General features: G+C 44.6%; 1 protein-coding gene across 2 annotated transcripts in view; it reads right to left on the bottom strand.

The window, feature by feature from the left end:
* prrc1 (proline-rich coiled-coil 1) overlaps nt 1–13,685 on the bottom strand; it is a 41,206-nt gene that overhangs the window by 20,704 nt on the left and 6,817 nt on the right. For both annotated transcript variants that reach the window (XM_068030548.1, XM_068030549.1), the window contains exons 2-4: nt 12,807–12,920; nt 9,571–9,945; nt 8,668–8,813 (exon numbers count right to left, since the gene is read on the bottom strand). In XM_068030548.1, coding sequence (XP_067886649.1) covers nt 8,668–8,813; nt 9,571–9,945; nt 12,807–12,897 — 612 coding nt within the window. In that variant the 5' untranslated portion in view covers nt 12,898–12,920. The remainder of the gene's footprint in view (nt 1–8,667; nt 8,814–9,570; nt 9,946–12,806; nt 12,921–13,685) is intronic.

Below are 13,685 nucleotides of genomic sequence, written 5' to 3'. Positions count from 1 at the left end.
TTTTTCGTTCATCTAAGTTAAGACTAACTTAAGCTTAAGATTGAAAATGGTAGGAGATCTCAGACCCGTGTTATGCTCCTCTTGCTCAATGTGGGAGCTCAGGGACACGGCTGATGTCCCAGACTCCTTCACGTGCTGGAAGTGTGTCCAGCTGCAGCTCTTGTTAGACCGCATGACAGCTCTGGAGCTGCGGATGGACTCACTTTGGAGCATCCGCGATGCTGAGGAGGTCGTGGATAGCACGTTTAGCGAATTGGTCACACTGCGGATCAGGATTGCTGAGGGTGAAAGGGAATGGGTGACCAAAAGGCAGAGAAAGAGCAGGAAGGCAGCGCAGGTGTCCCCTGCGGTCATCTCCCTCCACAACAGGTATACTGTTTTGGATACTGTTGAGGGAGATGGCTCACCAGGGGAAGGCAGCAGTAGCCAGGTTCATGGCACCGTGGCTGGCTCTGCTGTTCGGAAGGGCGGGAAAAAGAGTGGAAGGGCTATAGTCATTGGGGATTTGATTGTAAGGGGAGTAGATAGGTGGTTCTGTGGTCGAAAACGAGACTCCCGAATGGTATGTTGCCTCCCAGGTGCACGGGTCAGGGATGTCTCAGATCGGCTGCAGAACATTCTGAAAGGGGATGGTGAATAGCCAGTTGTCGTTGTGCACATAGGCACCAATGATATAGGTAAAAAACGGGATGAGGTCCTACAAGCAGAACTTAGGGAGTTAAAAAGTAGGACCTCAGAGGTAGTAATCTCAGGATTGCTACCAGTGCCACGTGATAGAGTAGAAATGAAAGAATAGTCAGGATGAATGCGTGACTTGAGAGATGGTGCAGGAGGGAGGGGTTCAGAATTTTGGGACATTGGGACCAGTTCTGGGGGAGGTGGGACTATTACAAATTGGACGGTCTACACCTGGGCCGGACTGGAACCAATGTCCTTGGGGGGTGCTTTTGCTAACGCTGTTGGGGAGGGTTTAAACTAATGTGGCAGGGGGATGGGAACCAAATGAGGTTAGTGGACAGTAAGGAGGTAGTAACGAAAGCCTGTAAGGAACTAGATAATGAAGTCAGCGTGACTAAGGGAAAGAGGAGACAGGGAGCAGATGATGAATGCAAAGGGACTGGTGGTCTGAGGGGCATTTGTTTTAATGCAAGAAGTGTAGTAGGTAAGGCAGATGAACTTAGGGCCTGGATTAGTACCTGGGAGTATGATGTTATTGCTATTACTGAGACTTGGTTGAGGGAAGGGCATGATTGGCAACTAAATATCCCAGGATATCGATGCTTCCGGCAGGATAGAGTGGGAGGTAAAAGGGGTGGAGGAGTTGCAGTACTGGTCAAACAGGATATCACAGCTGTGCTGAAGGAGGGCACTATGGAGGACTCGAGCAGTGAGGCAATATGGGCAGAACTCAAATAGGAAGGGTGCGGTAACAATGTTGGGGCTGTACTACAGGCCTCCCAACAGCGAGCGTGAGATAGAGGGACAAATATGTAAACAGATTATGGAAAGATGTAAGGAGCATCCAGGAGGGTTTTCTAGAGCAGTATGTAAATAGTCCAACTCGGGAAGGGGCCATACTGGACCTGGTGTTGGGGAATGAGCCCGGCCAGGTGGTTGAATTTTCAGTAGGGGACTACTTTGGGAATAGTGATCACAATTCCGTAAGTTTTAGAATACTCATGGACAAAGACGAGAGTGGTCCCAAAGGAAGAGTGCCAAATTGGGGGAAGGCCAACTATACCAAAATTCGGCAGGAGCTGGGGAATGTAGATTGGGAGCAGCTGTTTGAAGGTAAATCCACATTTGATATGTGGGAGGCTTTTAAAGAGAGGTTGATTAGCGTGCAGGAGAGACATGTTCCTGTGAAAATGAGGGGTAGAAATGGCAAGATTAGGGAACCATGGATGACAGGTGAAATTGTGAGACTAGCTAAGAGGAAAAAGGAAGCATACATAAGGTCTAGGAGGCTGAAGAAAGACGAAGCTTTGAAAGAATATCGGGAATGTAGGACCAATCTGAAACAAGGAATTAAGAGGGCTAAAAGGGGTCATGAAATATCTTGAGCAAACAGGGTTAAGGAAAATCCCAAAGCCTTTTATTCATATATAAGGAGCAAGAGGGTAACTAGAGAAAGGATTGGCCCACTCAAGGACAAAGGAGGAAAGTTATGCGTGGAGTCAGAGAAAATGGATGAGATTCTAAACGAGTACTTTGCATCGGTATTCACCGAGGAGAGGGACATGACGGATGTTGAGGTTAGGGACAGATGTTTGATTACTCTAGGTCAAGTCGGCATAAGGAGGGAGGAAGTGTTGGGTATTCTAAAAGGCATTAAGGTGGACAAGTCCCCAGGTCCGGATGGGATATATCCCAGGTTCATGAGGGAAGCGAGAGAGGAAATAGCTGGGGCCTTAACAGATATCTTTGCAGCATCCTTAAACATGGGTGAGGTCCCGGAGGACTGGAGAATTGCTAATGTTGTCCCCTTGTTTAAGAAGGGTAGCAGGGAAAATCCAGGTAATTATAGACCGGTGAGCCTGACGTCAGTGGTAGGGAAGCTGCTGGAGAAGATACTGAGGGATAGGATCTATTCCCATTTGGAAGAAAATGGGCTTATCAGTGATAGGCAACATGGTTTTGTGCAGGGAAGGTCATGTCTTACCAACTTAATAGAATTCTTTGAGGAAGTTACAAAGTTGATTGATGAGGGAAGGGCTGGAGAGGTCATATACATGGACTTCAGTAAGGCGTTTGATAAGGTTCCCCATGGTAGGCTGATGGAGAAAGTGAAGTCACATGGGGTCCAGGGTGTACTAGCTAGATGGATAAAGAACTGGCTGGGCAATAGGAGACAGAGAGTAGCAGTGGAAGGGAGTTTCTCAAAATGGAGACGTGTGACCAGTGGTGTTCCACAGGGATCCGTGCTGGGACCACTGTTGTTTGTGATATACATAAATGATTTGGAGGAAAGTATAGGTGGTCTGATTAGCAAGTTTGCAGACGACACCAAGATTGGTGGAGTAGCAGATAGTGAAGGGGACTGTCAGAGAATACAGCAGAATATAGATAGATTGGAGAGTTGGGCAGAGAAATGGCAGATGGAGTTCAATCAGGGCAAATGCGAGGTGATGCATTTTGGAAGATCCAATTCAAGAGTGAATTATACAGTAAATGGAAAAGTCCTGGGGAAAATTGATGTACAGAGAGATTTGGGTGTTCAGGTCCATTGTTCCCTGAAGGTGGCAACGCAGGTCAATAGAGTGGTCAAGAAGGCATACGGCATGCTTTCCTTCATCGGACGAGGTATTGAGTACAAGAGTTGGCAGGTCATGTTACAGTTGTATAAGACTTTGGTTCGGCCACATTTGGAATACTGCGTGCAGTTCTGGTCGCCACATTACCAAAAGGATGTAGATGCTTTGGAGAGGGTGCAGAGGAGGTTCACCAGGATGTTGCCTGGTATGGAGGGCGCTAGCTATGAAGAGAGGTTGAGCAGATTAGGATTATTTTCATTAGAAAGACGGAGGTTGAGGGGGGACCTGATTGAGGTGTACAAAATCATGAGAGGTATAGACAGGGTGGATAGCAAGAAGCTTTTTCCCCCAGAGTGGGGGATTCAATTACTAGGGGTCACGAGTTCAAAGTGAGAGGGGAAAAGTTTAGGGGGGGATATGCATGGAAAGTTCTTTACGCAGAGGGTGGTGGGTGCCTGGAACGCGTTGCCAGCGGAGGTGGTAGACGCGGGCATGATAGCGTCTTTTAAGATGTATCTAGACAGATACATGAATGGGCAGGAAGCAAAGAGATACAGACCCTCAGAAAATAGGCGACATGTTTAGATAGAGGATCTGGATCGGCGCAGGCTTGGAGGGCCGAAGGGCCTGTTCCTGTGCTGTAATTTTCTTTGTTCTTTTCTTTGTTCTTAGTCCATGTGGTGCAGGTAAACAAACACAGCGCTGTTAGGGAGGGTGTTCCAGGATTTTGATCCAGCGACAGTGAAGGATATAGTTCCAAGTTAAAATGGTATGTGGTTTGGAGGGGAACTTGCAGGTGGTGGTATTCCCATGCCTCTGCTGCCTTTGTCCTTCTTTAAAGATGCTATAACCAGCAATCGAAATTGGTGTTAATGTAAATGGATGATGGTTTTTGCTTTTTAGCCAATATAAGCCACTGCTGTTTTAATCATGGATATTTTAAGCGGTGGGTAGTGTAGTTTCTTCAATGCCCACTGGTATTATCCTACATATGCACAAAGGAATTTGAAGGGTATTGGTAGTACTCACAAAAGGTCCCCTTGTTTGTACATTCTCCAGTTACCCAGTGAAATCAACTTCCCTGAACTTTAACACTGATTTCTGGTTCCAATTGGTGTGGGGAGGCAGTGGCGTAGTGCTATTGTCACTGGACTAGTAACCCAGGGACCCAGGGTATTGCTCTGGGGACATGGGTTCAAATCCCACCACAGCAGAAGGTGGAATTTGAATTCAATTAATAAATCTGGAATTAAAAAGCTAGTCTAATGATGGCCATGAAACCATCGTTGATTGTTGTAAAAACCCATCTGGTTCACTTTAGGGAAGGAAATCTGCTGTTCTTACCTGGTCTGGCCTACATGTGACAGCAATGTGGTTGACTCTTACGTGCCCTCTGAAATGACCAAGCAAGCCACTCAGTTGTATCTAACCACTACGAAGTCAATAAAAAGGAATGAAACTGGACGGACCACCCAGCATCAACCTCGGCACCAGAAACGACGACAGCAAACCCAGCCCTGTCGACCCTGCAAAGTCCTCCTTACTAACATCTGGGGGCTGTGCCAAAGTTGGGAGAGCTGTCCCACAGACTAGTCAAGCAACAGCCTGACATAGTCATACTCACGGAATTATACCTTACAATGTCCCAGACTCTGCCATCACTATCCCCAGGTATGTCCTGTCCCACCGGCAAGACAGACCCAGTAGAGGTGGCGGCACAGTGGTATACAGTAGGGAGGGAGTTGTCCTGGGAGTCCTCAACATCGACTCTGGACCCCTTGAAGTCTCATGGCAGCAGGTCAAACATGGACAAGGAAACCTCCTGCTGATTACCACCTACTGCCCTCCCTCAGCTCATGAGTCAGTACTCCATGTTGAACAGCACTTGGAGGAAGCACTGAGGGTGGCAAGGGCACAGAATGTACTCTGGGTGGGGGACTTCAATGTCCATCACCAAGAGTGGCTTGGTAGCACCACGACTGACTGAGTCCTAAAAGACATATCTGCTAGACTGGGTCTGCGGCAGGTGGTGAGGGAACCAACAAGAGGGGAAAACATACTTGACCTCGTCCTCACCAATCTGCCTGCCATAGATGCATCTGTCCATGACAGTATTGGTCGGAGTGACCACCGCACAGTCGTTGTGGAGACGAAGTCCCGCCTTCACATTGAGAATACCCTCCATCGTGTTGTGTGGCAGTACCACCGTGCTAAATGGGATAGATTTCGAACAGATCTAGCAATGCAAAACCGGGCATCCATGAGGCGCTGTGGGCCATCAGCAGCAGCAGAATTGTACTCAACCACAATTTGTAACCTCATGGCCCAGCATATCCCCCACTCTACCATTACCATCAAGCCAGGAGACCAACCCTGCTTCAATGAAGAGTGCAGGAGAGCATGCCAAGAGCAGCACCAGCCATACCTCAAAATGAGGTGTCAACCTGGTGAAGCTACAACACAGGACTATTTGCGTGCCAGACTGCGTAAGCAGCAGGTGATAGAGCGAAGTGATCCCATAACCAACGGATCAGATCTAAGCTCTGCAGTCCTGCCACATCCAGTCGTGAATGGTGGTGGACAATTAAACAACTAACAGGAGGAGGTGGCTCCATAAATATCCCCATCCTCAATGATGGGGGAGCCCAGCAAATCAGTGCGAAAGATAAGGCATTTGCAACAATCTTCAGCCAGAAGTGCTGAGTTGATGATCCATCTCAGCCTCCTCCTGAAGTCCCCAGCATCACAGATGCCAGACTTCAGCCAATTCTATTCACTCCGCATGATATCAAGAAACGACTGAAGGCACTGGATACTGCAAAGGCTATGGACCCTGACAATATTCCGGCAATAGTACTGAAGACCTGTGCTCCAGAACTTGCCATTCCCCTAGCAAAGCTGTTCCAGTACAGCTACAACACTGGCATCTACCCTACAATGTGGAAAATTGCCCAGGTATGTCCTGTACACAAAAAGCAGGACATGTCCAACCCGGTCAATTACCGCCCCATCAACCTACTCTCAATCATCAGTAAAGTGATGGAAGGCGTCATCAACACGGCCATCAAGCGGCACTTGCTTAGCAATAACCCGTTCAGTGACGCTCAGTTTGGGTTCCGCCAGAGCCACTCAGCTCCTGACCTCATTACAGCCTTGGTTCAAACATGGACAAAAGAGCTGAACTCGAGGTGAGGTGAGAGTGACTGCCCTTGAAATCAAGGCAGCATTTGACTGAGTATGGCATCAAGGAGCCCTAGCAAAACTGGAGTCAATGTGAATCAGGGGGAAAACCCTCCGCTGGTTGGAGTCATACCTAGCGCAAAGGAAGATGGTTGTGGTTGTTGGAGGTCAATCATCTGAGCTCCAGGACATCACTGCAGGAGTTCCTCAGGGTAGTGTCCTAGGCCCAACCATCTTCAGCTGCTTCATCAATGACCTTCCTTCAATCATGAGGTCAGAAGTGGGGATATTCGCTGATGATTGCACAATGTTAAGCACCATTCGTGACTCCTCAGATACTGGAGCAGTCCGTGTAGAAATGCAGCATGACGTGGACAATATCCAGGCTTGGGCTGATAAGTGGCAAATAACATTCACGCCACACAAGTGCCAGGCAATGACCATCTCCAACAAGAGAGAATCTAACCATCTCCCCTTGACATTCAATGGCATTACCATCGCTGAATCCCCCACTATCAACATCCTCGGGGCTACCACTGACCAGAAACTGAACTGGAGTAGCCATATAAATACTGTGGCTACAAGAGCAGGTCAGAGGCTAGGAATCCTGAGGTGAGTAACTCACCCCCCGACTCCCATAAGCCTGTCCACCATCTACAAGGCACAAGTCAGGAGTGTGATGGAATACTCTCCACTTGCCTGGATGGGTGCAGCTCCAACAACACTCAAAAAGCTTGACAGCATCCAGGACAAACCAGCTCGCTTGATTGGCACCCCATCTTCAAACGTTTATTCCCTCCACCACCGACGCACAGTGTCTGCAGTGTGTACCATCTACAAGATGCATTGCAGCAACGCACCAAGGCTCCTTAGACAGCACCTTCTAAACCAGCGACCTCTACCAATTAGAAGGACAAGGGCAGCAAATGCATGGGAACACCACCGCCTAAAAGTTCCCCTCCAAGTCACACACCATCCTGACTTGGAACTATATTGCCGTTCCTTCACTGTCGCTAGGTCAAAATCCTGGAACTCCCTCCCGAACAACACTGTGTGTGTACCTACTCCACATGGACTGCAGCGGTTCAAGAAGGCAGCTCACCACCACCTTCTCCAGGGCAATTAGGGATGGGCAATAAATGCTGGCCTGGCCAATGACACCCACATCCCATGAATGAATTAAAAAAAACTCCTTCAAAGTTCAATATATTCTTTCTCACGTGCAGTGCCCAGAACTATCCACAGTACTCCAGATGTTCCCTAACTAGGGCTTTGTGCAGCTGTAGCAAACTTCCTCCCTTTTATATTCCAGCCCTCGAGCTATTAAGGCTAACATTCTATTCGCCTTTTTAATTCTTTGGTACCTGACCACTACATTTTAGTAATGCTACATGACCCCTAAATTGTACAGTAAAGCATTAATTTAAACTCCCTTTTTAATTAGGGAATAAAAGAGAGACAAGGGCCTGGATTCGCCTAGATAATAACAGTGAGGCTAACGGCGCTTACCATTATAATGGAGTAAATTGAACAGCAACTTCCGGAGTATGCATATGCACATTTAAACTTGGAAATTTGAAGTTGCGATCAGAGGTACCCTGCTCCTCCATAGGGTGCGCTGTTGCAATCCTCGCCGATAGACTCGGCACTGAAATTAATGCAAAGGTATAAAAGTTGGCGTGTTTTCCCATTAGTTCTCCACTAAAGACACCAGAAAGAATCAGAACTGGTGCATTCAGTAGTAAGTGAATTTTCAAGGCAAGCTAAGTGGTAATTACTGCCAATAAACTCACTGGTCCTGAAAATTGCCATTTTACAAGTTTGGAGCCTCATTCCATCAGTCAATCGGTGATGGAGGTTTAAAGAAAATTAAAGAAATTTTATTCTTACTTTTTCTGTCCGCTTATCTCACAACCCCATCTGTCTTCCCAATCTTTATTTTGCTGTCCATACACAATTTAGTTTTAATTTAAAATTCCTGGTTTATACTTGCTGGGTTAGACTCCTTGTCAATAAGGATTCTTCAATCAGATTGGTTGAACAGCCCGTTACTTGTCCTGCTCAGACACCACAAATACCGTATAGAGTGTGATCAGACGCTGAATTAGAGAAAATCTTTGTTCAAAAACCCCCGTAAACTTTGTGGACAGGTGTCAGCGAGGTAAACGGCGAGCACCACTCCTTCACTACTGACTGCAAAATCCAGGCCAAGGGTTACATCTCTGAGGCCTACCTTAAAAAAGCCCCACAGTCCTCCCCCAGAGGCACTTTGGTCATAGTGCTTAGACATTCTGGGATCTTCAGTCTCCTCTGGGAAAGTAATGGAAGAACCACCTCCAACAGGAGCAGGGGCTTGAGTCATGGTGCCTGGTGCAACTCCTGTCATTAAATAAATAAGGAACATTAGGAACCAAGTTTATTATTTTCATGTTTGGCAGAAAAAAAAGGAATGGTAATTAAAAACATTTAACATAATTTTTAAAAAGAAAAATCAGCTAGACTTCCTGTTCCTGATTGCTAACCAGTAACCTCTGCTCAAAGTCAGACAAGGACAGGATCAATTCCATTTTTATGTTTGAATATTGAAAATACATTTTTAATAGAGCATTTTTAAACCAAACTCTTTTCTTTAATGCTGTCACCCCCAGATTAGTAAGCCCTTTTGTCAACCCTCAAGCATGCTGGAACCGAGAGTGTGCAATAGTGAAGAACTAGCAAAAACTAGCTCTGCTGGGGCATAACTTTTTAAATTGGAGTCAGAAGATCAGACTGCACTATAAAATACAGACGAGTTATCACAAACAAGGGACTGAACCAGAACGCGAGGGTGAGTAGGAACAGTAAAAAAAAACTGTTACTCCTTCCTTGTCAGGGACTACTTTCAATACAAAATGTTGTTCCACTCCCATTAACAACTCTATTAGAATACCGATAGTTTTTGTGCTAATGGTTACTATTCAAGGTCTTTAGTGGCCTGGTGCAAAGGGGGTGGGTAAAGACTACGGGCTTGAGGATTTCCACTTTGCTAGTCAACAAGTGTTAAGATTTATGCTACATAAAGCTGCCAATATTCAGCACCCTTGAAGAAAATACAAACTATGCTTTAAACAAAAACAGAACATTAAAATTAAACCACCTGCGATGGATGAAGAAAAGGTTGGCATCAGTGGGGTTTGTGGGGTTCGACCAGCGTGACCTCGGGTGATGTCGTAATTTGCAGCCATGGAGAAACCTGTGATGGGTGGACCTATGGGAGGTGCAGAAAAGACAGGACCAGCAGGAGGGCCCACAGGAGATGCTGAAGGAGGAAAGCTTATGGGACTGCTAAAGGCTGCAGTCCCACAATGAGTAACAGCTGGATGAACAGGGGTAGCAACAGAAGATCCAACAGTCAGGGGTGTGGAAGACCTGGCAGGAGGCATGTGGGTCCGAGGAGGAGGTGTGGAAAAGGTTGAGGGAGGTAAAGGAGAGATGGAGCTGGTGATGGGATTGGATAAAGGACTGGGTAGAACTGCAGACAGATAAGCCAAGAGAGAAACAAAAAAAAGTGAAAAGTTTAAAAGCATATAATCAACACCAACAAGGTTCTCGTAAAAATCTCATAGCAGTAGCCCATGCGGGCCCTCGAGCCGGCTCTGCCATTTAATAAGATCATGGCTGATCCTCAACCTCAACTCCACTTTCCCATCTGATCCCCATATACCTCAACTCCCCTAGTGTCCGAAAATCTATTGATTTCTGCCTTGAATATATGCTATGATGGAGTATCCACAGCTCTGAGTGAGAGAATTCCAAAGATTCACAGCCCTGTGAAGAAATGTTCTCATCTCAATCCAGAATGGCTGTCTGCTTAGCCTGACTATGCACCCTAATTCCAGACTCTCAGACAAGGAAAAAAGTCTCCTAGTATCTATCTTGTCAAACCCTCTCAGAACCTTACACATTTCAACAAGATTACCTCTCATTTCTTCGAAACTCCAGTGTATAGGCCCATTCTGCTCAACCTCTCCTCATAGCACAACTCTCTTATTCCAGGAATCAATCTAATGAACCTTCGTTACACCCTGTCTAAAGGTAAGTACATCCTTCCTTAATTCAAAAACCAAAATGTACAGCATAATTATGGTGCAGTCTCACCAAAGCACTGTACAATTGCAGCATGACTTCCTTACTTTTGTACTCTAATCCCCTTGCAATAAAGATCAACATATCATTTGCTTTAATTGCTTGCTGTACCTGCATGTTAACTTTGTCTTCATGTACAAAGACGCTCAAATCCCTCAACATTTAACAGTTTATCATTTAACAGCTTCTCATCATTTAAAAAATATTCAGCTTCTGCATCCTTCCTACCAGAGTGAATAACCTCACTTTCCCCACATCATACTCCATCGGCCACCTCTTGCCCACTCACTTAACCTTACTTTTTCCCTTTGCAACCTCTTTGTATCCTTCTCTCAGTTTACTTTGCCACCAAGCTTTGTATCATCAGCAAACTTGGATATATTATGCTCAGTCCCTTCACCCTGAAGACATTACTATAGATTGTAAATAGCTGAGGCCCCAGCACCTCACTAGTAACAGCCTGCCTATCGGAAAATGACCCATTTATTTCTATTGTTTTCTGTCTATTAACTAATACTCTAACGATGCAATATTACCCCAATCCCACGAGTCCTTATTGTGTGCAACAATCTTTCATGTGGCACCTTATTGAATCCAAATATGCAATTTTCACTGTTCCCCTTCATGTACCCTGCTCAAAAAACCCTAGAAGATTTGTCAAATATGGATTTCCCATTCATAAAACTATGTTGACTCTACCTAATCATATTTCTTAAGTGCCCGCCTATCGCTTCCTTAATAATGGATTCCAGCCCTGACAACTGATGTCAGTTTCTCATCTCTAAGCTTCACAGTAATAGTACAGTATGCACACCTATATGGCAGGCAAACTCTTAAGGACTTGATTTGAAAAAAAACACTAAAATAGTAATCCTGTAGGACTTCAACTAAGTTGAAAAACTGGAATGCATAACAACACATTTCCATTCAATACAATGCAATTTTACATCCATAGAATCATCTGTGACACATCCTATTTTAAAGTATTGAGCCCTTTGAATACAAGGTTCTTACTGCAATCTTCATTTTAGGCTTCCTGTAGAGGAATGTTACGAAGATGTGCTCATATTAGCCAACGGAAAATTTAGTCTCATATCCCACTTCAGATTTAAATGTTTTTGAAAGATGCAACCCCTGTTAAGAGCTCCATGGTGGAATACAATAAGTTTTGCTTATTAAATTAAGTATATGATTTTAAAAGATTCAATATAGCATTTCACATTGCATCTTAATATCTAGATAATATCACAAATAATTTCATGTGGAATTTTCAGGGACACAGAAATTATAGCACAGAAGTTGGTTAATTGGCTCATTACATCTTTACTAATTCTTCATCCAATGCCAAATACTGTACACCATTGTCCACCTCTTTCCCTTTTAGAGTCTCTCTTTTCAAATACCCAAATTCTCTTTCAAATGCCATTGCAGTTTTTGCCTCCACAGCAACTTGGGGTAAAACACTCCATAATCTAAAAAGAAAAAAAAATTCAAACTTTCTTTTTATTTTACAGCTAACTAAATTCAGAATTACATAGAATTTTACAGGACTGAAACAGGCCATTTGGCCCAACTGGTCCATGCTAGTGTTTATGCTCCACATGAGCTTCATCCCACCCCTCTATCAGCATATCCTTATTCCCTTATCCAGCTTTCCCGTAAATGCATCTACGCTATTCTTCTCAACTACTCCTTGAGGTAGTGAGTTCCACATTCTCAGCACTAGCTGGATAAAGAGGTTTCTCCTGAATTCCCTATTGGATTTATTAGTGATCATCTTATTTATGGTCTATACTTTTGGATTCCCCTACATGTGGAAACATTTCCTATGTCTGTGCCCTTGTTACTGATTTTCCAACAAAATCTTTCACTAGTCACCCTCTTAAAATCTTTCATAATCTAAAAAACCTTTGAGACAATTTTATGCAGCAAGGTACAGCCTGCAAAGGAAAAGGCTTGCTTCTGAAGTCCTTCATATCCAGAAAGGATATTATTTAAGATACATATATGCTAGTCAGTTACACAAAAGATCCCACAATCCAAGTAAACATTATACTATTGATCTAATTTTTCCGAACTGGCAACTAGAATCTTTAATATATCAGGAAAATCTGCAAATGTATGACATTTTCTTGTTTTGGTAGTTGATTTTATCAGAACTAATTTATTCACTGACATATTGCATTGTATCTATAATCAGAAATTCAACATCTAGAAAGTCCAGTTTGAAACTTTAAACAGCAATACCTGTGGAGGATGGGGGGCTGCTTGCAGTCACTGAAGTGCCAGGTGGTGGGGTGCTTGGGGGAGTCGTCTCAATCCCACTTTCCTCCATCATTTTTTTTCTTCAATCACAATTTGCTGTGAGTAAACAAAAATAGAGTTGTGCTCTACCCGCTAGCATAACTATTTACAGGATAAAAGGTTGAAGTCATACTATAGTCACCTTTCTCAAATTCACATTTAGAACAGCTTGGACAGAAGCATCGGTAATTGCACTGGTTGGAAAAGTGGTTCACCACATCTATCCAATGGCGAGAACAAGCTCTGCCATGCCATGGAATTTCAAATAGTCAATCCAGGGACATTACCAGCACAAAAATATCCCAGTCTGCAGGCTGAGTCATAGGGCTGGGAGACCTTCATTAGATCAAAATTCTTATGGATTTCAATAAATAAGGAGAAGCTGTTTCCACTGGCAGGAGGGCCGATAAACAGAGGTCACAGATTCACGGTGAATGGCAAAAGAACCAAAGAACTAGGGGGTGAATGGAGAAAAATCTTTAGGCAATGAGCTATGATCTGGAATTTACTGCCTGAAAGAGTGTAGTGGAAGCAGGTTCAATAGTAACACAAAATAAGAGGTTTTTTTTCAATTTATTCAACCATGGGATATGGGAGTCTTTAGCAAGGTCAATGTTTATTGCCCATCTCCAACTGTCCTTGAGAAAGTGGTAGTGAGCCATCTTCTTGAACTGAAGGATAGGGTGAGGCAATATAGACTCAATGGCGCAGTTCTAAAGAGTTTGCAGGAACAGAGGGACCTGGGGGTGCACACGCCTCAACCTTTGAAGATGGTCGGACATATTGAGAGAGTGGTTAGCAAAGCAAATGGGATTTTGGGCT

The sequence above is a fragment of the Heterodontus francisci genome, chromosome 4 (assembly GCF_036365525.1).
Source record: "Heterodontus francisci isolate sHetFra1 chromosome 4, sHetFra1.hap1, whole genome shotgun sequence".
Classification (NCBI taxonomy): Eukaryota; Metazoa; Chordata; class Chondrichthyes; order Heterodontiformes; family Heterodontidae; genus Heterodontus; species Heterodontus francisci.
The sequence above is the reverse complement of the archived record's forward strand: the minus strand, read 5'-3'. Positions and strand labels throughout refer to the sequence as shown.